This window comes from Podarcis erhardii (genome assembly GCF_964252035.2).
Source record: "Podarcis erhardii genome assembly, chromosome: 16".
Lineage (NCBI taxonomy): Eukaryota > Metazoa > Chordata > Lepidosauria > Squamata > Lacertidae > Podarcis > Podarcis erhardii.
The window spans coordinates 36,938,735-36,964,133 of record NC_138514.1 but is presented as its reverse complement, the minus strand read 5'-3'; the positions used below and the strand labels follow the sequence as shown (position 1 = coordinate 36,964,133).

Sequence of the window (25,399 nt, the reverse complement as noted above, 5' to 3'; positions counted from 1 at the left end):
TCATTTCATACATATTTGTGGTTTTTTGTTGTAGGACTAGATCGCCTAGGGGCCACACCTGTTTCGCTTCAAGATGCATTATACTGCTGGATGTATAAGGTGTTGCCTGATTGCTTTGGATAATACGTTAGTGCAGTGGCAGCCAAACTGTTTCACAGAACTGTGAGAAGGCAGTCCACTGTTATCAAGATGGCTTCTCCAGCCCTGCTTATATTCTCCTCCAGCGTTTTAGCTCCAGGGCACATTGTATTGGGTATGCGTGCTCAAGTTGGTTCAGCGTAATGATGAGGCGCAACAAAACTGGCTGGTGGACCTGTGGAAACTGATTGCTCTTCCAGAATCAACTGCAGTGTGCAAGAGTGTCATGGCAGACCAGACACACGTACAGTACATAGGTGTCTCTGAAGGTAGAAAGCTTGAGAACCGAGAGAATATTATGAAAATGATTTACAGGTGGTACATGACCCCAGTCAAGCTTGCAAAAATTTATCATTTGCCCGATAATAAATGTTGGAAATGTAAAGAGACTGAAGGTACATTCTTTCACCTTTGGTGGACGTGCCCAAGGATTAAGGCTTTCTGGGAAATGATTTATAATGAACTGAAAAAGGTATTTAAATATACCTTCCTTTAGAAACCAGAGGCCTTCTGGGCATGGTCAGCCAATTGGTGCCAAAGAAGGACAGAACTTTTTTTATGTATGCGACAGCAGCAGCAAGAATACTCATCACAAAATATTGGAAGACACAAGATCTACCCACTCTGGAAGAATGGCAGATGAAGATGATCGACTATATGGGACTGGCAGAAATGACCGGCAGAATCCGAGACCAGGGAAAAGAGGCGGCGGAAGAAGACTGGAAGAAGTTTAAAGACTATTTGCAGAAATATTGTAAAATTAACGAATGTTAGAATGATGTTGGATAGAAATTAAGTGGTTTTCAGCTGTAATGTTTAAGAGATATGGAAAATAAGGTTCTGAAATAATTAAAAGAATTAGTGGTGAGGATTTGCTGAACAAACAATTTGAATTGGAATATAAGAAACGGAGGTATGAGGAGGTCTGGAAAATAAGTCAAAAGAAAATAAGTAAATGGAAACTCTATGTGTTTTAAAATTGCTTTTATTTTTGTATTTTTGTACTTTTGTATTTTTGTTTTTTCTTTCTTTTTGTTTTACAATGTATTATTTTTGAAAACTTTAATAAATATCTTATATAAAAAAAAGAAAGCTTGAGAACCTTCACTGGGACATGCTTTTTTTTAATTAAAAAAAATCCGTGTGGCTGTTAGAAGATAATCTTCTTGAGTCATGCTTCACATATATTTAGGCTGGGGGTCTAACTTGGCTATAACTACTCAACAATGTGAAGTGAGGATAGAGAATGTACTTAAAAGCATCACTTCAGTGTTGTAGTCGTGAAAAACACAAAACTAACATAATGAATTTATTAGAGGAATGGAAAACAAATATGCAAAGATTGCTACAAACTTTGATGCCCAAGCTGACAACAACAGTCCTCAGTTATTTTCTGTATGGATAAATAATTGGTGATTATTTTTGTCTGAGAATTAGATAGCAGTTTTATTGATTTATATTTCATTCCTGCTCTTTCAGTGAACAATTGTCTGTCAAACAATTTCATAGCAAACAAAGTCAAATAAAACTTGTAAATGTTAAACCGAGCAGAAAATACACCTGGAGTAGAGGATTTTTAACTGGATCAAGTTCCAGGCATGATTGAGGGTTAGACCTTTGGGAAGGGCCATAACACAGTGGTACAGCAGCAGCTTTTCATGCAGAAGGCTTAGGTTCAGTCCCCAAATAGCATCTCCAGGTAGGGCTGGGAAAGAGACACCCATCTGAGACTCTGGAGAGCCATTGCTGCCAGTTAGTGTGGGCAATACTGCATTGGATGGACTGTTGGTCTGACTTGGCATTAGGCTGCGTCCTATGTTCATAGGCCAGATGACTTGGATATATTTGCTGTTGTTAACGCAGGCTGAGTCTAGGAAAGATTTGCCAGTGGCTTGATGTTGTGGAGATCCGTTTTCTCTGTGGGGCCTGCCATGACTCTGGCGTTTGTGGTTGTTGCATTATTTCTTTGCATACATGCACATGTTGCCCTTGCAAACAAATGCATAAAAGCTGGTAGTTAACCATCTTTTTACTTGCCCACCTACATCTCTGCTAATCACATCATCTGCTTGAAAGGAGGATAAGAAACTGTTCAGATTTCTAAAATCCTTCTTGTTTGGTCTCTTGATGATGTAAGTGGCTGCTTATAAGCCTGCTACATTCTAGATGGAGGCTACATTCTAGATGGAGGCAAATGATTTAACTGAAATTTTACTGAGAGACTTTTTTCTTTTGCATGCGTGTATCATTGCAAATAAACAAAATGTGTGAGTCATTGTGTGCAAGTTTGAGGGGGCCAGATACAAGGAAAGACGCTTCTAAGAGTGAGTGTAAAATTGCAGAGAGAGGGCTGTGTTCCAAGGTCACTGCTGCTATCATGACTTTTTGGGTCTGGAATTCTCCAGTTCTGATTCAGAATCTATGAGAAGCACTGAAAAGATGTACTAGAGGAAAATGAAGCCCTTGGCAATTTCCTTGGGAAAGTAAGGCCAGTAGAGGCTGGTCTATCAGGGCAAATTGGGCTCTGATCCACCAACTTCACCCAGCCTGCCCTCACCTGCTTCCCTTCTTACTGATGGCATCGGCTGTGAGCTTCCTCCACTTTGTCATCCTCTTAGAATTCAGCAGGGAGGAGGGTGGAGAGAAAGTTAGAATTAGTTGACTCTGCCTGTCATTGTCTTATCAGTCCCAATAAGCACAAGCTACCACTCAGTTAAACTTAGTTGAAAAAGCAAATTTAGGTACTTTTGCAGAGAAATGGTAGCATTTCTGTAGTCAGAACTGTTCTCCATCCACTTCTCACTTGCCTTACTCTGTTGAGCTCAGATGAGATGCTAAGCTGCTTGTGGTGCTGAGTAATCAACTTGCATAATAGTTGTTTAGTTCTAATGAGCACAGATAAATACTGAAGTCTTGGTTTAACAAAACACTTTGAAGGTGGCTAATTTTTAATCTTTACACCCAATAAAACATTTTTGTTTTCTTCCTATGTTCTACTGACTCTTGGAAATAAGTAGGGCAAACCACTTTTGTCTGCCCCCATGATCCATTGTAAAGGGATCTTGGGTGAAGGTGAATGTGGAGATGGGTAGGGAGTAAAAACATTCCCTATACTTGCAGTTGACTCCACCCATTTTTTCAGTTTGTGCCTCTTGACTGAGAAGAGAAGCATACAGTGGTACCTTGGTTTTTAAACGTAATCCATTCTGGAAGACTGTTTGAGTTCCAAAACATCTGAAAACCGAAAACTCAATACGGAAAACTCAATACAGAAGCTGCATAGCATGTTCAACTTCCAAGGTGTGTTCGAAAACTGAAGCATTTACTTCCGGGTTTACGGCGTTCAGAAACTGAAATGTTTGTCAATGAAGACGTTTGAAAACCAAGGTACCACTGTATTTGCAAAACAGGGATTGGAGTGTTTGGAAGTGAGAAGTACAGTGGTACCTCGGGTTACATACCTTCAGGTTACAGACTCCACTAACCCAGAGATAGTACCTCGGGTTAAGAACTTTGCTTCAGGATGAGAACAGAAATTGTGCTCCGGCGGCGCGGCAGCAGCAGGAGGCCCCATTAGCTAAAGTGGTGCTTTAGGTTAAGAACAGTTTCAGGTTAAGAACAGACCTACGGAACGAATTAAGTACTTTACCCAAGGTACCACTGTACCTTAAAACCTCCTTCCTTTGTGATCCTTCCCAGTTAGTTTGGACTGAGGTGTTAACCCTCAGCTCCAATTTAACATTAGGTCACAAAGAACTTGCTGTGTGAGCGTTCAAGAAAAATAAGCCCAAAGCCTCTATTGGAGTGCACAAAAGTAGTTTTGTGTGAACCTGCAGCTGATACATTGTCTATAAGAAAAATCTGTTTCTTTGAAATTTAGCCAAATAGCATTAGTTGAAATATCTGTCTGATAGATGGTGTTTTTGGCCTCTTGAAATTTATTGAAATGCAGGGAGAGAGGAGGAAGTTGACTCCTGGACCTTGCTAGGGATGCATGCCTTCCACTAGGCTGGAAGAACAATGGCTGTGTGTATTTGTTTTTACTCATCTTCTCCCCACATGTTGGTTAACAAGTTGTTCTATTCAATCATGTGAGGGTTGGAGGGATAAATGTTGGAGTCATACTGGCCTGGTGAAGCAGGACCAGTTGCTTTTTCTCTCTTGTGGGAGTCGTAGTCTGAATAGAGTGGTACATTTCAGAAACGTAAAACTGTAGTAGTTTGGCTCATTCAGTCCACAGAGGCTTAGAATCTGGGATTAGGAAGCAAAGAAAATGCCATGGCAACGTAAGGCAAACTCCGCATCCAGAATTATGAAAAGTAACAGCATGATTTCCTTGGTTTGCTAAGTATGTTTGGCAGAATTTAGCATTTCTGGTCACACAATTCTGCTTTTTAAAAATTCGGTTTTTTTGTGTAAACCAGCCAGTTTCTAAACATCTTTCCACATCCTAGATGCTAAAACAAAACATGGACATGTTTATAACTTTTCTTTCTTGAGCTTCCCCACCACCAGTTGTCAAAAATACTGATTTTACCATCTCACTTGATTTTTAAATGTGCTTGATCTTCAAGTTCTAGTTGTTTTTCCTTTCTGCTTCTTTTGACTGGCTTGATCTGTTTTCTCAAGGGAATTCGCCATGAATTACCTTTTGAACACTGCCATGAATGAAAATCTCATTAGTTCATCTTTTCTCTCCTGTTTGAGGGATTTATATCTTGTATGTGACTTAGCGTGGCAAATCAAATAGGCTTTGGGATATTTGCTTTGCATGCAAAAGCCCCCAGGTTCAATTCCTGGTATCTGTAGGTAGGGTTGGGAGAGGCTCTTGCTAGTTACCCTGGAGACGCACTGCCAGTCAGTGTGGACAATGCTGAGCTAGATGGAGCGGTGGTCTGACTCAGTTTAAGACTATGCTACTATGAAAGATTTGAGGTGCAGAATGAATTTCCTCACCCTTGATTTCTGCTAACTCTGAGATGTCAGAATTCAAGCAGCTTTTGGTGTTACCTTCCCAAGGTTGTTCGTTTTAATTATCCCATTACTTTGGTGCTCAAGCAGTGTTCCACTTTGTTCCAAATCGATAATAGCTTGTTTTCTGGTACACTTTAGTTTTAGCTGTTCTGAGAGGTGCTTGCACATGAAGCTGTCCCCCCCCCCCCGCTAAATCTCTTGTGTGTGTCATTCACATGTTGTAGGTGATAGATGTTGTAGGTGTTTTATTAGATTGGCTGCTCTCTGGTCACCCCAGCCTTTGAGGGCTGTGTGAACTGGGCCGTCTTGTTCAGTGCCATACCCTGACAGCATTCCATAGATTTCAACTTCCAGATACCAAGGGGTAGGCAGGCCTGCCATGGTTAGATTTGCACTAGGAAGCCTTAGTTGGAGCCCATCCAGCAGGATAGGTACTGAAGCATGGTCAGATGCAAGCAGGATATTCAGGGCTGACAGAAAGGACTGGAGCAGCAAGTCAGCATCAAGAACCAGGGGAGTCAGCCCAAGAGAGCAGGTCAGGAACAAACAGGCAGCAAAGGAGGAGAATCAATAGCGTTTACTTTTGAGTAAATATGACTGCAATTGTGCTCTGCCACTCAAGTGACTTGAAGCTGATATGCCAAAAACAGGCTGCACTTCAGATACATTTGTCTCTGCATCCTGACTCCTCAGTGTATGGTGGTTGTTGCTTGGATTGGGTCTCCCATCTCCCCCCACCCCTCAAAGTTAAAAGTGCAAATCCATCGTTGCCCCTTGTCTCCTCTCACATTTGATCATTATGATCCACAAGGAAACCATGCACTGGTAACCTCAAGGTTAGATTACTGCAGTGCATTATATGTAGGGCTGCCTCTGAAGATGGTTTGGAAACTTCAGCTGGAGCAGAATTCAGCGGCTAGGTTGCTCACCGGAACAAGACGGTTTGAGTATATTACACCGATCCTCATCTGACTTTACTGACTACCAATTACCGGTAGTTTCCAGGACTAATTCAAAGTGCTCAGGACCACAATACCTCAAGGACACCTCTTTTGATATGAACCCACTCGGACCCTGATAGCATCTTCTGAGGCCCTCCTTCATGTGCCGCCTCCTCCTCAAGAGGTCCGGAGGGGGGCAACATGAGAACAGGTCTTCTCTGTAGTGGCTCCCTGACTGTGGGATGCTCTTCCAGGGAGCTTCGCCTGGCACCTTCATTATACACCTTTAGGCGCCAGTGTTCCTCTTTAACCAGGCCTTTGGTTGATTGACATCGTATGCCCTTTCAAAATGTGTTGGGGGGGTTATTGGGTTGTTTTGTTTTTATTTTTGATTATGTATTTTGTGGTTTTATATCTTTATCCAGTCAATCGCTCTGAGACCTGCAGTTATAGGGCGGTATATAAATTTAATAAATTACAATAACCTCCTTGAAGAGGTTTTTAAAAAGAGGGTTTCTAGAGGAGACTTGGCAAAGATGTTTGTTAAACAGAGCTAGCTGCCTGACACATCAGTTATTTTCTTCTGATAGGTTTAGTAGATGTTTGTGTGGATGCAGAAATCTTTTCCGTGTGCTCTGCAGCCTTTTCCACAGGAGCTGCCTCTGTTGCTCTGCTGAACAGGCCCTGGATACCCAGAGGAACCAGCATCTCTTGTGTGTCATCCTGAATGAGACAGGCACGATGAATGGCCATCCTTAGCATTAGAGGCCCTGCAAAGAGCCCTTACTTGTTCATTGCTATTTCGGTGCCTCAGGTTTAAGATGACACCACTTCTAATGCTTCACCAATTGCTCCAGTGAAGTTCACATTTACTGCCCTTTAAAGTTCTCAAGTTTAAGTGGCATGACCTCGGGGGGAGGTAGCTGACGACTCTGTCTCATACAGCTGCTCACAGGACGCCTTCCATAGATTTGCTCCTTTTTAGCTGCTGAAAGATGTGGTGGAAGAAAGTGTCCTCCCCCTCCTGCCAGAAGAGATGAGCCCCTTCCTAGACACTCAGCATAGAAATGCAGTAAAATTCCCTGTCCCTTTTCTGCCAGCCCCCAGCATGGCTAATAACTTTTTTTTGTAGGCCAGTAGCTTTCGAAGACTAATGTGCAGTGTTGTGTTAGTGTGAGGTAAGCTCAAGGGAGGGGCTATTTGCCAGTCAAGCTTACAAGTCACAAAGCTTCTACCTTCTGAACACTGCTGCCTTTTACAGACACTTCCTAAACACTTCAGTCATGTGTCTGTGTATCTGTGAGAGAGAAACCTGGGGGATCCAGTCCAGCTCTGTTGAAAAACATGCGAGTTTTGCATGGGCATTGCTGTGAGGATGGATTGTATTTTTCTTCTTTCCCTGAAATCCAAACACCACCTGTGATACTGAATTCCATGAGTGTGGAATAGCAGAAGTCTAATAGAGGTGAAAAGCTGCGTAGACCTTTTTGGCACAAATTGCAACACTTAACAATACTGCGCTTGCAGTTGTCAGTGAACTTCATAGGTAGTAAGTGCTTTTTGAATGCAGAGGAACTAGCTTCCAAGAAAACACAGTATTGCAGGACGGTGCTATGAGGTGACTGTTGGCCCATGAAATAAAATGGAGGATACATAAATGTCTTCAGAGAGGTGTGAAATGCTCACTGCTTTGTGACTGAGTAATAGGGACAACTTTTAATTCTGCACCTTGTAGATGGATTTCTCTCTTCCAAATGCCCTTGATTTGCACCCTCAATGTGGACTGTCTTCAGAGTCAACGAACTGAAGAGGTTGTTGTTTGTTGCAGTGCAAATTCACACAGGGAAGTCCTCCCTGAGCCCCACTGAAATGAGCAGGAGCCAGCAAAGTTCATTGTGGCTTTTACACTCAAACCTTAATTTGCTGATTCATAGCCTCACTTCGTCATTTGACATGGATAGAGGCTATGGCGTGCCAGTTCTATATTTCAAGCATATTTTCAATTTAATTCTGCTTTCAGGCATCATTAATAGGTAACAGTGAAAGGAAAAAACTTGGTGAAACTCTCAGTTTGCCTCCCTATTCATAAAAGAGATAATAATTCTCACTGTCAGCTGAAAGCCATTCAGGAAGAATTTAATGGTGTGTTTAGAGGATATTTTAATCTCTGTCTCATGCACTCTCTGGAATTGTAAGTAACCTCATGCAACATAACAGAAAATCCCTTTCCTCCCAGGCCCTTTTGAGCGATTGCGGGGATGAGGGGGTAGGTGTGTGTTCGTGGCGGAATTATTAGAGGAGGAAATTCATTTCCGCTTCTACATTAGATACTGCAGAAGGAAAATAATTTGACAACTGGAACAGTGGTTGCTCTGCATCTGGCTTTGATGCTGCAAAATCCTGTCCTCAACTTTGGACAAGCATTTTTAAAAAAGAAGCACTGAAGTTTCATTTAACATGATGTCCTCAGTTTTGTCCCATGTGAAATTGTTTCAAAAACCCAGCTAGCAGTGCTTCTGACTAGAAAGTTGTGAGAAGGGAAATGTGAGGGTCCGAATGACCCTCCAATAACCCCAAAGAAGGTTTAAACAAAGTTAGAAACTTCACCAGTACGAAAATCTTCAAATAATTTATGCTCTATTATTCAGCAACTTCACATGAGATTTTAATGTTGTAATATGTTTTCTCTTTTATCTCTTTAAGGCTTACTGTATATTTTATTTTCAGAAGTTCTTGCTCCTGCCATCCAGAAGCTAGGTGTAAAAGTAAACTAGTCATGTGATAGGAGTCCATGCATACAAGAGGAGATTGCAGTTATGTGCAAACACTCCCTTTATTGTGATAGCATTGACACATGTGCTAAACTTTTAGTTGTATTTTCTCCAGATTGCCTCAGGTGCCATTCCAGTGGTGGATTATATGCCTCTCAGGCTTATAGAAGGCAGCCTGTTAACATACAGGGCCTGGAATTAGCTGCTAGGAACATCACACTTGATCCTGTCTGCGTCTGTCAAATGTCTCAGCAGGAAGTGTGTGGTATCTTCCCCTGCAAGAATTATTCTAGAGACTATAAGGTGCCAATGTTATATATGTGTAATTCCTGATAAGTTCCAGCGTTTCTTCTCAGTGAATATTATTATTATTTATTCAATTTATATACTGCCCTTTATCAAAAGACCTCAGAACGTATGCTCATCTTCACCAGATCCTTAAGGAAACCCTCGTGTACTACAAACCATGAAATAAACCTTAAACATCCCTAAGGGACACACAAGTAGCTTACCTTCAAAGTAAAAGAACACAGCAGTTGGCTGGTGAGAAACTGCATCTCCTAATAAAACACGTAGTGGAGTTCTGTCTCCAGACATGGCCATTGTGGTGAGGACTTTTGTTTTGTAATATTGGAAGAGAAGAAATAAGAAAGCAGACAACTGTGCATCGCGAAAGAAAAGTTTGTATGCAATAGCTTGGGGTCTTCCTTGTACCCCCTTCAGATGCAGAATGTTTAGTCACCATGTACATTGGCTTTTCCTTCTTACACACCAGTGTCCCACCAATGTAGGCTTTCAACAAATGTAATGCAAATTAGACACCCCCCCAACATGTATTCTTCTCCTAACAGCAATTAGGTCTCATTTAAGGGGAAGTTATATCGGTAAATTAAGTGTGTTGCAGTGGGGATCTTTCATGGGCCTGGAAGTGGCTTATTTTTATGTATGAGTGAATTTGAAGAGAAGATTTATTCATTTGACACACTAATTCTTGGCAATATTGTTACATGGTGACAACAATTATATAGGCGTGTTTCTACTCTGGAGGTAGGATGTCTTTCTGATTTTTATAAGTGGATTGACTCTAAAGACAATAATGCACAATTTGAATTGCATTTAAGGAGTCCACAGATTTATTGAGGTAGAATCCAACTGGAAGGAACCCAGAGGGTCATCTACTACAACACCCTACAATGCAGGAATCTTGACATAGAATTGTATAGTCATAACCCTAAACATACTGGATTTTATCAATACTCATATTCAGAGTAGACCTGTTGAAATTAGTAGGCCTGTGCAAGTCATGTAGAGTAATTTCAACCATAGCCCCCTTAATTTCATGGGATTTTCTCTAAGTAGAATTTAGCTGGATACAATTCGTTATTAACAGATTGCCATATAATAATAAAAATCGCATAGGAAAATCAACTTTCTTACCCTTCCGGAACATTTTAGGATTATCCTAGGCGTGCATTGTATAGACAGTCCCACTAGATGAGAGAGTTGTGGTGTACAGCATTAGTCCTCAAGGAGAATGTGCAGGAATCTTCCTGTGACATAGAGGTCTGCTCTCCTCCACAATGGTACCATTGGGTGGTTTTCATTGCATGAAGAGATGCTTATTTCCCTGTGCCCATGAGAATATTGCATCAGAGGTTTCTTTGTCTCAGTGCATTCTCGCTATCAGGTTTTTACCTTGTAGAGCTCTCCACTTCACCCATGGTGACTTACAAATGTTGACTGATGGAGAAAATCAGACAGGGCTCTTCCCGAACCCTACCTAGAGATGGAACATGGCACAATCTGCATGCAGATCAAGTGCCCTACAGATGATCTTTGCTTCCTGTCTTTACCACCTGCCACTTGAGATTGCTTGGCAATTGAGATTGCCATACCTAGCATGTCCATAAGTAAATTGCCTCACTATTATTATTATTATTATTATTATTATTATTATTATTATTATTATTATTATCATTATCATCATCATCATCATCATCATCTGTATCCCTTCTTTCCTCCAAGGAGCTCAAGGTGGCATACAAGATTCTTCCTCTTCCCATTTTATGTTAAAAACAACCCTGTGAGGTAGGTTAGGCTGAGAGATGGTGACTGGCTGAAGGTGACCCAATGAGTTTCATAGCTCAGTGGGAAATTGAACGCCAGTCTCCCAGCTTCAAGTCCAGCACTAGAAGCTGTCTTCCTGGTCAAATGGAACACTCCCCCTCCCCTCTTTCCCAACCATTCCAATTAATACAACACTTGGGGGTGATTCTGTACTCAATGGTGCACCAGATAATTCTGCCTCCAAACAGGGAATTTAGACTGATGACCTTGATCAACAGAATTCAACACAAGAGGTCAATCAAGATCAAAATAGTCACCCTCCTTTAGGGATCCATTGTTTCAAATATCAGGGCCCTGCCATGGGCTTCCTTCCTTCTGTTGTTTGATAGCAGAAAACAGTGGGCAGGGATGATGGGAGTTGTAATTCAGTAACACCTGCAGAGCCAAAGGTTTCCTGCAATATTTGTCTCATCTTGCTGCTTCCTTGACCTAGTGGGTGGGCAAATCTTTAGCCAAAAGTGGGGGACCTCAGTGACAGAGCAGCAGGATATATTGATTATGGATGCCAATCTGAGGCTCCTCCATGAAGCCAGGAAATAACAAGGCACTCAACAAGCACATCTTTGACCTTTGGTCTGTTACTTTGGCACTCTAATAATGGGCTCTTTGTCTTCAGACACAGCAGACATATCAAGAAATTGTTCAGCAGGCCTCTCTTTCTGTGCTTCCCCCAAACCTCAAAATATGAAATAGGCTTCTCTGGATGGTGAGGTGGCAACTTGCGGGAGGTTAGAGATGGGGGCAGGGAAGTTAAGGGAATTAGCCTGCTCAAGTCCCTGACAGCTTAAGAGAAGTACCCTGGAGGAGAGGCGGGGGTTGAGGGGGGCAGGTACTGTCCTTGCTGCTCTTGACACACTGCAGTGTTTTGTTGCAGATCCAGCTTGTCCTCCCAGTGGCACAATCTGGATTGGTTTGTTCTTCGGTGAGATAGCCTGAGTTGTTTTAAACCCAATACTCTGCTGCACCAGGGTGACTACACTCATGCATGCATCCATGTGCGTTGTGCTTAGGAGAGATGTGATGCTCCTCCCCACCCCAGGCCACGTATTTCCTTCTGGTATTTAAATGTGGCCCTTCACACTGTAACTAATCCAGCTTTTGAGCCAATTTGCTTAGTCAATTCTCTCTTGCCTTTTTCACTTTCACTGTAACAGGTAGAGTATTGGAATTTGGGGAGGGGTGGGGGCTTTAAGATTATCCATTGGCCAAACCTGGATTTCCATGTTTCATGGTCACTCTCCTCATTCTGAAGAAGGGAGAGCAGATGAGATGTTTGGACAGTTGGGACTTTCAGCTCCAGGCTGGGTTCTTTTAGGACAGATGTGTCATTATTTGTAACCTGTCAGAACACAATAAACGCAGGCAAAAAGGTTGAGACAGCATCTTTATCAAGGTGGGTAAAAGTTTGTGTTATGCAAGCCTATAAGGCCCCCAAGGCTTCTCCTCTCCTAGCACAGGCCGCAGTCCCTTCTGTAAGGGCCAGCTTCCTGGGCAGAGCACTTTGAGACATTAAAAGATGACAGCTTCATTTAGGAGTCCATTGTGCAAACCTCAATCTATTCAGTTCTTTTCTCTGATCCTCAGTTCTTTTTCCCAGTCTCCAGATTCTTTCAGGTGTCAGTCCAAGCCCACTCCTCTGTAACAGTGGCAAGTGAGATTGGTAAATAATTTTCGCCTTGAACTCATGGAAAAACAGAACATATTGTCTCTCCTGAATTTGAAAGATTTTTTCCTGATTTCTTCCCTGCTCTGGGTCTGTTAAGGGGTGGGAAACCTCTAGCCCAGGGGCTGAATGTGGCCCTCTGGGGCTCTCTGTGTGGTTCTTTGGAACTCCTCAGGCCACACCCTTCAACAGCCGGACCCTTACCCTCCTTGAGTGTTTCTGGAATGTGTCCTTGAACTCTGATAATGGTTATTGGGGTGTTTGAGAGTGTGTAGGCATGTGATCCTTTGAAGAGAAGGTGGCCCTCAGCAGAAAAAGGCTCCTCACCCTTGGTTTAAGTCTAGGCAAAGCAGGCAAGGGAGTCCATTGAGAGACGTCAGACTCTCTTTACAATAGCTTTGGTTTTCTCCTTCAGAATATTTATTTTACTTTGGAATAACTTCTCTGAGAAGCTACAGGAAGGGCACATAGGATTCCTTGATGCAATCTCTCCAATTAGGGTGTGTGTTCTCTGTGTGTGTGTGTGTGTGTTTTGCCAAATCCTGAGAGTAGTCTGTTTGAGCTTTCTGTGGGATTAGGTTAAATGACGGAGCCAGCATTATGCTTACTCTCCATTTTGAGTCCGGCTGCCGTTTTTGATTGGATTTAAGTGCTGCATTGTGTCTGATTACATTGTGTGGGATTTGTGTTTTTAAATTGTGTTATTGTGCAGCACTGAGAGATTATGGGCATCTGATAAATAAGCAAACAATACCAACTGGTGCAGCGTCACCTGAGGTGCCCAATTGGGTTAGGGTTAGACTTCAGACCGAGGTGGCTAACCTGGCATTTCCCAGAGGTTGTTGGCCTCCATCTCCCAGCAGCCTGCATGACCATTGGAGAGGGATGATGGGAGCTGCATTCTAGCACCATCTGGAGGGCCACAGGTCCCCCATCCCTGCTTTAGGACAAACCTGAAATATTGCTATGCTGATTATTACAACCGTTTCTGGATTTGATAGTGAGCATATAGTACAGCCTTTCCCAAGCTGTGACCCTCCAGAACTTTTAGATAACTGCACCTATCCACAGCAGCGGAGAGCCTTACCACGCCTATCCATGTTGATGGAGGGCCTTTCTGGGCCAATCCAGAGTGGTGGAGGGCCCTGCTGCGCTTCCCCATGGGAGTGGAGGGCTTTGTGGGCATCCCCACAGCAGCAGAGGGCCTTGATGGGCCTTCCTGCAGCTGTAGAGGGCCTCCCTGGGCATCCCCACAGAGGGCATCCCCATCGCACCTTTCTGTTGGGCTGAGGCTGCACTTCCCTTCCCTGGGGCAGTGGAGAGCTTCCTGCGGTGGTGGAGGGCCGGGCCGGGCCTTCCCATGGCGGTTGAGGACTTTAAAATGTAAATAAGTAGTAGATTTATTAAAAATATTAAATAAACTTCCATATAATTTATTTAATATATTTTCAACTAATTTAAGAGTAGTTTAAGTGATTTACTAGTCAGGTTGCATCTGCTTCCCCACTCGGAGGTCTAAGTGGAATCTGTGTGTGCATAAGCCCTACTAAGTTCAACTAAACTTCTACTTTCCTGGGAGCAAGCCCCATTAAATTCAGTAGGGCTTGCTTGTGAGTAGACATGCATTTGCTTGCACTGCTTACTGACAAACATCCTTTGCACCATTCTCACACAGTATCCAACCTTCCATTTTAGCATAAGGTAGCCAGCTAAATCTTCTCCCCTCCATCTGCCCCCCCCGAAAGGCCCCCCCCCAAGCCCTCATCCCTCCAATCTTTCCCTTTTTATCAAAGGGAGGGAGGGCAGGTAGGCTAATTCAACAGAAAATGATGCTCAGGACCCACTGGTCTCCAAGCATCTTAAACTGGGGCTTCATCCTCATAATAAGTGTGGGAGATGTAGTAAGGGCATTGACATCTTAGAGTAGCTCCAGAGCATGTGGACTAAAAGTGTCCCATTTTGAAAAGAATTCAATGACCATAGTCAGTTATATTATCCAAGCTGTATATTACTTTTTAATAATGTAATTTTATGATTTATACCAGCTTCCTTTAGCAGAAAGTAGACCAGACAGCAAGAGCTTTCTTAATAAGTTAAATAAAAATCAAAACTGGTAAGCTGCACTGATGCCTCAAAGAGGCCAGGAGATTTTGGAGTTATTAGATTTAACTGTCAAAGAAATGAAACTAGCGTACAACAGAACCAACTGTGAAAACATGTGGTACTCAAAATGACAACCAGTCTTAAAATGTTTGTGCAGAATATCAATTTAATGTTTGGGGATCCGCAACATGACACCCTCCCCAACCCAAAGGAAATATTTTTTTCTTGCTGTGCACAAGGGGATCCAGTTCATTCAAGTCGTTTTTCATGGGATCCCTGAATTCTCCTGCAATTTACTGCAAAAGCTTCATTGTTTAGCATTCTCCTGGTACACCCTATTAAAGGCAGTGGTGCCATGGGGAGGACAAGAAAGGTAATGGCTTTGCTAGGCCAAACTCTTAAGCAACCCTTCAGGAGTGGGCAGGGATATTTCTAACAGCAGCTAGAAAAAGAGCTTGCACATTAATTAAAAAAAACCATTGGTCATAAAATAACATAATGGCTAAAGCCACAGACTCATAACAGCTACTGTATTTTTCGCCATATAGGACGCACTTTTCCCCCTCCAAAAATGAAGGGGAAATGTGTGTGCGTCCTATGGGGCGAATGCAGGCTTTCGCTGAAGCCTGGAGAGCGAGGGGGTCGGTGCGCACCGACCCCTCTCGCTCTCCAGGCTTCAGGAAGCTATCCGCTAGCCGTGGGAGACCCAGCTCTCCCAGGGCTGGCGGAGAGCTTGCCGGCAGTCAGAAGCTTGGGGTGCGCTGAGCTCCACACGCCCCAAGCTTCGGGATTAGCGCAGTGCTCTGCTAGCCTTGGGAGAGCCACGCGGCTATCCCAAGGTTAGCGGAGACCTTGTCGGCACCCAGAAGCTTGGGGCACGCTGAGCTCCGCACGCCCCAAGCTTCGGGATTAGCGCAGAGCATCTGGGGGGGGAAATAATTTTTTCCCCTTTATTTCCCCCCCCCCAAAAAACTAGGTGCGTCCTATGGGCCGGTGCGTCCTATGGGGCGAAAAATACGGTACTCCCTCTTTCTTTATCATTCAAAGTTTAATATGGCTTTATTCTGTGAACCCACCCACTCACCTGCCCTCAAAAATATTTCTTGGTCTAATATGAAACAGGTGCTTGCTGTTTCATGGTAAATGGAGTGAAAGGTAATAATTAAATTACAAAGCATTAAGTACAGGGTTTTTAGTGGGTTGGGATTGGGGATATGATCCTTGACGCCCCTGGTTAAAGTCAGATCTGCTTCCACCTGGTTTCTGGGCAGCCGATGGCAGAGATTCAGACGAAGGTGTCTGGAATCACAGAAGAAAACCTTGTGGTGACCTTGACCCAAGATGAGCTAAAACATGGGTAGGCAAACTAAGGCTTGGGGGCTGGATCTGGCCCAGTCACCTTCTAAATCCGGCCTGCGGACGGTCCGGGAGTCAGCGTCTTTTTACATGAGTAGAATGTGTCCTTTTGTTTAAAATGCATCTCTGGGTTATTTGTGGGATATCAGAATTCGTTCAACCCCCCCCCCCCAATAGTCCGGTCCCCCACAAGGTCTGAGGGACAGTGGACCAGCCCCCTGCTGAAAAAGTTTGCTGACCCCTGGCTAAAACTCACATTAGGCAGCCATGGCAACAAAGGAAACTGACTTCTCTGCCCCTGCTAGGGACATGATATGTCAAGGACCATGACTTCTATTTGAAACTACCTGTCAATTTTGATAACCCGTTGAGGCCCTTTTGCACATTCTGCCAACTGCTGAGGCACCAATGGGCCGCAGTGGCTGGTATGGTTGGGCAGGGAGACCAATAGGAGATGTTGCCAAAGCCAATGATGAGCAGAGTCCTCTTCCCCCCCTCCAGCTTTCTCTCTCCCCCCCCCCCACTGAGATGCATAAGGGCAACATTGAGGCTGAGGAGGCAGCTGGTGGGGACCCTCTGGACCCTCTGAGAAAGAGGGCAGGTGGGGGGGGTCTTTGTCATCCTAATGGACCAGCCTCCACTGCCTTTAAGGGTGTGGCTGATGTTACTCAGGATCTTGAATTCCTTTTGCTGGAAAATTTATTGAGCTCCATTCAGTTCCAGGACCTTTTTTTAAAAAAAACAACAACAACTTTTTACCTGCTACTTAGCAAATACTTTTTGTTGTATTTGTCAGTTTAATTTGCTGCGTGTTTGCTTCCATTGTTTTGTTGTTTCCTTTCTGAACATTCCCCCCTGTTTTTATTGTGAAATTGGCTTTGGTGATGTCAGCTGCCTGGAAAATTTCCCTTTGGAACTGGGAATTTCAAATGAGAGCAGTTGGTGGATCTGCTTTTAAGCTTTACACAAAGGCATTGGATCAGTCATAAACTGAGTGACCAGAATAGTAGGTTACCCTAAGTTTACCAGATTTTTTTTTAATGAATCCGGGGACACTTTTCAACTTCATCAGATTTTGTATGGGGACTGATTTGTCTTTTCCAATTAATTTTTATTCATTTTCTATAATCAAACAACAACAAAAAAGAAAAATAAACATAAAAGATAACCCACACATACCATAAAAAAAGACAAACCTCACCCAAAGCAATACACCTACACCAACCAAAAAACAGACATTAAATGACAACGGAAAACGATTGTCAATCGTCAATCGTATGGGGACTGATTTGTAAATCCGGGTACTGTCCCCGGGAAACGGAGACGTCTGATAACCTTAGGTTACCCTCCTGCAGCTGAGTCAAACGTGCATCCATTTTTGGGGACATTTTGTAAGGCCACAAAGTGCTTGTTTCCTCCGTAAGTGAATGGGCTGTGTCTTGGGAGGACTCTGCTTGAACAGGGTTGGCTAGCATTGGAAGCTTGTTGCTGCCCTGTCTCTTGGTGACTCAGAGCTCATCCACATCGCGGTGGTGGTTGTGGATGGGAGCAGGCCATGGATGCTACCTCTTGAACGTAGATCTGTTTACCCAGGGAGTACATAGCCTTGCCCAGAGGCAGGTGTGTGAAGCCCTCTTCTCTCTGGTTAACACAAACAGATACGAGCAGGGTGGGGGGCAGCAGAAGGGCATTTGTGGGATTGCAGCATTTGCATCCTGAACAATGTCTTTTTTGTAAGGACCCAGTGCTGCTTAAAGATGGAATATGACCTCATTACTTTTTGAGCCAGGAAGAATTTCTCCCAGTAATACGGAGTGTGCTGTCACTTATCAGCGCCTCACCCCACCCTTTCTTCTGCTTGGTGCTTCTGTTTATTGTTTGTTTTAGAAATGGACTGTAAATGCAAAAAAGTGTTCTATAATCTTAAATTCCTTCTTCAGAGTGAGGATTAAGTTGTAGCATTGTTGGACTTTTCCCTCCTATGTGAGGAATGCGGCAGATAGCATGCTTTCCATGGGGCCTGGCTAGCTTGCACCTAATTCTTTTGGCTGTGTGCAGTGCGTTCCTTTCCACAATCAGCCTTGTTATTTGGCCACGGGTGGAAGAGGAGGCACAGTTCCAGTAGCCCTCACCCCACCTGCTCTGGGGACCTGATCCGGATCGTGTGCAAAACTGAGCTTGAAAGGGGAACACCAGAGGGGAGCTTGTACCCAGCTCAATCAGTCACTACCTTCCCTTAAAGGCCCTGTTCAGAGGTGGGGCCCCTTTTCAGTCTGAGGGCCGCAGTCCCTCCTGGGGAGCCTTCCCAGGACTGCATGCCAGTGGTGGGCTGGGCCAAAGGCAAGAGTGGGTGGAGCAACAGGTATAAATTTTCAGCCTTGAACAGCAGGCTAGTTTCTACACACACAAACAAATTGCATGTCCATCTCTATCCTACATCCAGGCAAGCAAGAGGGTGCTATCAAAGTTCAGTAACACTTCTCCAGCAAGAAACACTCAAGTAGGGTGTGAATCAGGGCCTGGGGAGAGACCTGAGGGTGGGGGGAAAGAGGTATGGAGGGCTGGATTTGGCCCTCAGGGACCTGAATTTCTCCACCCCGGCCCAATAACTTAAAAAGCCAGGGAGAAGGCTTTAGGTTGGGGTAGACTAAAAGTGTGGTGTGGTGGTTTCTAGACACTTACAATATTGGCTGGGTTTGGAAATTGCTGTAAAGTCAGTTCGGTTGCTGCCCTTGGAGAATTAGCAGTTGTTTTCTGTTTGGAATCTCCCCTCCCAAATTTTATATGAAATCATGGGGTTAATTCCTCTTGAAATGGGTTCTGACATTATCTTTTTTTATGTTTGGCTAGCAAGAATGTGAATATGCATATGAAGGGGTGGGTAGAGACGAAGGTCTTAAAGATCTGTCAGATTTGACTGCACAGTTTCTACATTTCTGTCTCCATTGCTATAGAAACAGGGTTTGCTGATCTGATGTGGTACTGGGAATACAGTTACAGTGTTGAAGATCTGGTTGCGTATGAGTTTTAATTGTGTAATCCATCTAGGTAGATCTAGGCATGCCTGATTTATGCAAGTGCTGTTCTAATTTGGGAGAAGCAGCATGCATTGAAAAGTGGATGCGCACCACTTGGGCAGAGTCAGACCATTGATCCCTAGCCCAGGATTGTCTGCTTTGACTGACAACAACTCACCAATTCTCCCTCCGGCTTTCCAGCCCTGCTACTGCAGATCCTTCATAGAGATGCTAGCAAATGCACCTTGGACTTCCGTGTGTGACCCTTAAAGAGGAAGACCCCAGTTTGTTTGCTGTGCATTGTGGGAGCTCTGAGCCCAGTCTCTGAGTAGCCTACAGGACAATGATGCAGTGTTGCTGCCTGGAGGCAGGGTGGGATATAAATTTAGTAAATGAATAGGAGTGCCTGCTTTGGATTCCTGCATAGACACAATCTGGTGGCATTCAGGATCTCCTTCCCCTGAAAGCACCTTGCAACGTGGACTGTAGTGGACGCCTTGTGCAAAGAGAACCTTTGCAATGCTGCAGCGGTTGGCCGAGGATTTGGTGTTACCTGTATTTTGATTTCCCTTCCTGTAACATGCTGCCTTTTCTCTCCCCTGTATCCTTGCAGTGATCCATGCTGAAAAGGCTCCATTCATACAGATGAGCCCAGGGTCGAGGTGGCACTTTAAACCCAGATAGTCAGTTGGCTAACTGCCCAGCAGAATGCCATCCACCAGCCGAGCGGGCAGCCTGAAGGACCCCGAGATTGCAGAGCTCTTCTTCAAAGAAGATCCAGAGAAGCTCTTCACGGATCTCCGAGAGATCGGCCATGGAAGCTTTGGAGCTGTTTATTTTGTAAGAGGGCTGGGGTTGGGCATGGAGGTGCTGTGGGGCACATGGAAAAGAATAAACTCACAGCTAGCTATTGGCAATCGCAAGGTGTCACTTGCCTCACATGGCACCCCTAATGAACATTAATGATGGTTGTGCTTTGCCTCTACAGTCAGAAGCAATAATCCTTCTGAATGCCTGTTGCTGGAAACTGCAGGAGCGGAGAGCACTCTCTCTTGTGTGCTCAGGTCCCACAGGCATTTGATTGGCCAGTATGAGAACAGGATGCTGGACTAGATGGGCCACTGGCCTGATCCAGCAGGGCTCTCATTAAGTTTTTATGCACACTAAGGGCCCATTGACTTCTTACTCTGCCATTGGCTGTATCTTCATTAATGCTGAGTTATTCAGATGCTGAGTTATTCTGCTCCTGCGCCTGCTTCTTTTGCACAGCTCTTGATTCATTTGCCCCCCTCTTTTTCTCTCCCACTTTAGTTGTTGAGTAGATCTCCCCTCAGAGGGTCTGCATTTTATTTAAGGGCTGGAATAGGAAAAAAAAGGCCATGTAGACTGATCCCATGTTTACTAAGGTGCTCTGAGGGTGGGGGCACTATAGCTTTGCCTGTCCAAAAGAGTGGGTGCACGCACACAGCTGGCTCAAGCCATGGAGGCCTTGACAAGTGCAATCGGGAGGTGTGTGTGTCTTCCTTGTGACCCATGTCACAGGAGCAGGGATAGTGAGGGCTTTGCTTTGTTTCCGGTTCGTCTTGAATTAGAGGTTTGTCATTGAGGCTATTAGTACTCAACTCCAGTGTCCTTGTCGGGGACGAGGAGGGCCTCCCTGGAACAATAGCAGACCTAACAAAAGTGTGTTGTGTGGAAGTGGAGATGCTTTGCAAGGCTGCGTACTGGCATCTATTGTCAGTGTGGCATTGTGGAACACAGCTGGGAATTGTCACCCCCCCCCCCTGCAAGCTCCTTGTACTTGCTAGAGCACTGCAGTGTGTGGTCCTGAGGGAGGCCGGGCACGCTCTGGACCAAGCGACCTGGAATTTTAACTCTGGCTGTTCTTGAGGCCTTGCAGGTTGAGAATGCAAACATGCACACACAAAAGGATGGACTTCTGAGTCCTTCTCCTCAATTCTTAGCCCCTTGTCCCTTTTGTCACCCAGCTTTTGGAATTTGAGAGAAGCCTCAGAATGGTCAGTTTCCTCCCAAGAAGGATTAAATCCCTAATAAAATTAGGGATACAGGCATAAAATGTTAGGGATACAGGATCCATTCTGGCCTCGGACACCCTCAAGCTTTCTTCTCTTTTTGTGGCTTCTGTTAATCATATTTATTTTGAATAAGCAAATTAGACAAAAATGTTGAACAGTCTTTTCCAGCACCTTCCCTGGCTCCTTCTAACTGAGCCCTGTTCTCCCACCAAATCAAAAGTGGTTCCCCACCCCGGCTCATAAACAGGGTATTGCCCAGCCATTACGTCATGTTAGTACTCAGACTGCGTGGAGTCTGCCAGTAATGCAGATTCTTGTGTCTACCCTGCAGTAAATGACATTTTGCATTTTGGTCCTTTCTGGTTACTTGCCAGGCCAAGCCCACTTCCTCACTTTGTTCAGGGGGTGTCATTGCCAGAGACGGTAGTTGTGTGCTTTGCCTATGGAGGCTTTAATTGTGTGACACATCTGCAGAGGTCCAGAGCCATGCTGGGGCTGCTTGATTGGCACCTGTGGTCAAGAGGGGGTTCCCAAATGGCTGGCTGTCAGAACTGGAACCTCGCAGAGGCAAAGGGAGTCTATCCCCAGCACTGGCAGCAGCAACAGCAAAGAGCTTGCTGCTTAGGCTGGGAAGTGAGTCTGACCCAGCAGACTCTGCAGGATTCAAGAGGTCTTGCTTGCTCTAGTGCACAGCTCAGAGACTTTTTTCACTGGGAAGCTCCCTTCCTCTGACCAGTGCTGGGTGCTGACTGCAGTCTATTCCCCAACATCCCCATGTTCCAGCTTCAAGACCTACTGTGGGTTTGAGTCCTGATATGTTGGATTTCAATTTGGTGGGATCTTCTGCTAGCAGAATAAACGCTGTGACAGCATTGTGGTTATTGGTTTGTTTGTTTTGTACATTGCAGGCACATGATGTGCGCACCAATGAAGTGGTGGCCATCAAGAAAATGTCTTACAGTGGGAAGCAATCCAACGAGGTACGTGAAGTGTTTGTGAATGGTTGTGCTTCATCTGCTGACGTGAGTTCATTCAAGCCAGTCTCTGCCAACCTGGTGCCCTTCACAGGTTTTGGACTACAACTCCCATTAGCAACAGTAACATGGCTAATCGTCAGGGGTGAGGGGAGTTGTAGTCCAGCACCAATATTTTGTGGGAGGGGAGGCTGATTTAAGCTCTGCAACCATTGGGGCTACAGGAACTCCTCAGGGTTCTTTCTCCAGAATGTTCCCTTCAACACTTCACTAGTTGAACTGCATGCAGAATGAATATACAAAACAAATACAAAGAGCTGTAGTAACCAGTATCCTTGAGTATTCAGTGTCTCTAGGGACTCTGTCATAATGGGAAATTTCAGTCTGTGCTAGAAGAGGAGGGGAATAGGGCTTCAGGGATCCAGGTAGGCAGCAGGTGAGGGACCTGCGGTGTTTGGAATTTTGAGGAGGGAGCCAGAGAGATGAAGTGTGGAAAAGATTGTTCTTTCCCTGAACACAGGAAACATTTTCCTACCCTCCTCCCTGAGCCTTTAAGAGGTCATTTCCCCCTGTCTTTAAACTTTATATCTGCAATCATGAAGAGTAGAAGTGTGCTTTCAAAAACCCAGGCAGGAGCTGGGATTCTTGGGGATCAGTTGAATGCCATTCAGGGAAGCTTTATTTGTAGGCAGGACCACATCCTTCCAGATTGCACCCTTAGCAATGAAGTTGGAAAGAAGTGCCACAAGAGATGCTCCTGGGATTTCTTGAGTCTTGTTGCTTCTCCGTGTTGAATTAGCCGGGGAACGATCAGCTGTCCTACAACCTAAAAAGGCCCTCTTTGTGCAAAATGCATGTTGTTATAACATCAATAGCAAAAGCTAAAATGAACCTAGTGCTGTGGTATTCTGACTTAAGCGCACGTTGGCTTTCCTCTTTGGCCTTCGACATTCCATTCTAAAATTCTGCTTCAAAACAAAACAAAACACCCAAAGCCCCATCGCCTGGCTAGCTAACTAAAGAAAACTTGCTAGGAATGGTAGACATGAATGCAGCAGAGGCACCAGCTCAGACAGCAGAGCTTGCTTGCCTGCAGAATTTAATCAAAGGCAGATCAAGCAGAAGCTCCTCTCTCCCTTCCTGGCTCTTTGCTTTGAACAAATCCATCCCAAGGAACTTCAGAAAGATGCAGCGGGGAAACGGTGTGAGCGTGGGAAAATTGCAGGCCAGGCAGATTAAGGTCGGCTTTGAGCGCTACCAGCAAGAGCAAGCCTTGGAGGTTAGGAATGTCACCCACTCTCCTGGCAACCCTTGATCCGCTTGAGTTCTAGATCCTTGGCTGAAGACCCTTTAGTTTCATGTTTGAAAGGACGTGTGGAGATTTTAATGTTATACTGTGTTTCAAGAACTGCAGCCCTGTCTGGATTTTGTATGAACTGAAGCTTCCCTTGCCTGCTTTTCAGCCTAAGGGCTGCATTCCCTTTATGGAAATCTTCGTGGGGGGGGGGCACATGGTGGTGGTGGGTGGAGCTGCAAATCTAAACTTCTACTTTTGAACCGTAGGCTGCTTTCTACACATACACACCCTCCGTCCTCTGTCCAGACAAGCAAGATGCATTATCAGTGTTTAAGGACACAGTCCACCCTGACAACAACACTCAAGGAGAGTGCAAAACAGGGCTGGTGAGGTGCAGGGCCTGAGGTTTGCTACTTCTGCCTTAACAGAACAGAGCTATTTATTCAGGACTGTCAGTAGAATGGGGGCGCATTCTGTGCACCAAAGATCAGTTATTGTTAAAACATTTTATTTTCACTATGGCATAACTGAACATGTTTTCAGAACGGCAGGTGAAGAGCCCAGGTGCCAGCAGGCTCTGAGGCTTGGTGAAGGCAGAAGGCCAGGGCAGAACAGCCTAGTTGCTGCTTCTTGCTGGCCTTGTGCCTGAAGCCTGGCACATTAAAAGCCCATTCGGCTGTTAAGTACAGCTTCTGAGGCTTAGTGATCACTGCAAGAGGGGAAAGGAGAAAAGCAGAGGTGTGTGACATGGAGTGTCAGCTACCAGCAGGGGATTCACACAACAGCACTCTATCTGGGCTGTGAGGACTTATATTTTTTACACAAAAACCAAAACAAAACAACCACATCCTGCTCTGAACTTGCCCTGGTGCTGAACGCTTCAGGGATGCCTGCCTGCCATGTAAAAATGCCTTTTAGTGGCCCTTCTCCTACCTGTGTCTTGAGGTACCGCAGAACTAGGAGTCCTTTCTCTGTTTTCCCCACACCAGCCTCCCGCATTCCATTTTTATTCTGTTCCCGAAGCCTTGTGCATCTTGTTTAACCATGCAATGGTGAAAGTCTAATTTATACCTGTTTCTCATCCTGCTGATTTAATTACTATTGGGCTATAAATACTCTGTTCACATGAATGAAGCACATGGCGCCTGCTTCAGAAATAAGGCTGGATTGTCTCCAGTGGGCGGGTGTGTGTGTCTGTTTTGAAAAACACAGTTTAAAAACTCTTTCTAGATTGCTCTTCTCTTGCTGAAAGAGAAGGCAGCTTAAGTTGCAGTTACATTTAATCATCATGCCAGCAACACTGAAGGGTGAAATGCAGCTACCTTCTGCTCCGTTCTTGCAGTCATAAGAGTTGGAGGTCATCTATTACACACACACACACACACACACACACACACACACCAGCTCAGTTCAGGATCAGCTAAAGCAGTGGTTCCTAAACTTTTTTGGGGGCCACCACCCCCTTGGCTCCATAAACTCATCCCCAGTGCCCCCTACCCTGTAAAAGGAATTATTCAGAATAGCAGGTTGCACAACCCTTTAAGGAAGATAATAACACTGTAAAATTCAAAAGAGAAGCAATTGATTGCACATTTAGTCAAAATCGACTTAAAACAATTTAGTTTAATTAATTCAACAAAATTGATGCACTTGGTTTAGTAGCTCCCTCTGTGTCAATTTTTCCCCATGGGCCAACATGGCTGATCAGAGGACTGAATTCCTCCGAATTCCATCTGTGGCACAACACTCCTGCTTAGGCAAGAGCTCTTGGTGCAGCAGAGTAACGCTTATGGCAAATCATTGTTTCTGTCCTCCGTCAGCAGCTGCATTAGGGGCTGCTTGTGCAAAGAAAGATGGAGGTGGGGTGGGTGGCAAATGCCAGGCCTCTCTATTGGGAGTCTCCCTAGGATACACCCCTCACTGGCATTGCTCTGTGCCCTCAGCGGCGTTCGCCCGGCTGGGGTGAGTCTTTGAATTGTGCTGATGCCTCTTGCATGCCTGG

General features: G+C 44.7%; 1 protein-coding gene across 1 annotated transcript in view; it reads left to right on the top strand.

The window, feature by feature from the left end:
- TAOK1 (TAO kinase 1) overlaps positions 1-25,399 on the top strand; it is a 60,090-nt gene that overhangs the window by 7,155 nt on the left and 27,536 nt on the right. Inside the window, exons 2-3 of the mRNA XM_081844088.1 lie at positions 19,704-19,930; positions 22,035-22,106. Of these exons, the coding sequence (XP_081700214.1) occupies positions 19,799-19,930; positions 22,035-22,106 (204 nt within the window). The 5' untranslated portion in view covers positions 19,704-19,798. The remainder of the gene's footprint in view (positions 1-19,703; positions 19,931-22,034; positions 22,107-25,399) is intronic.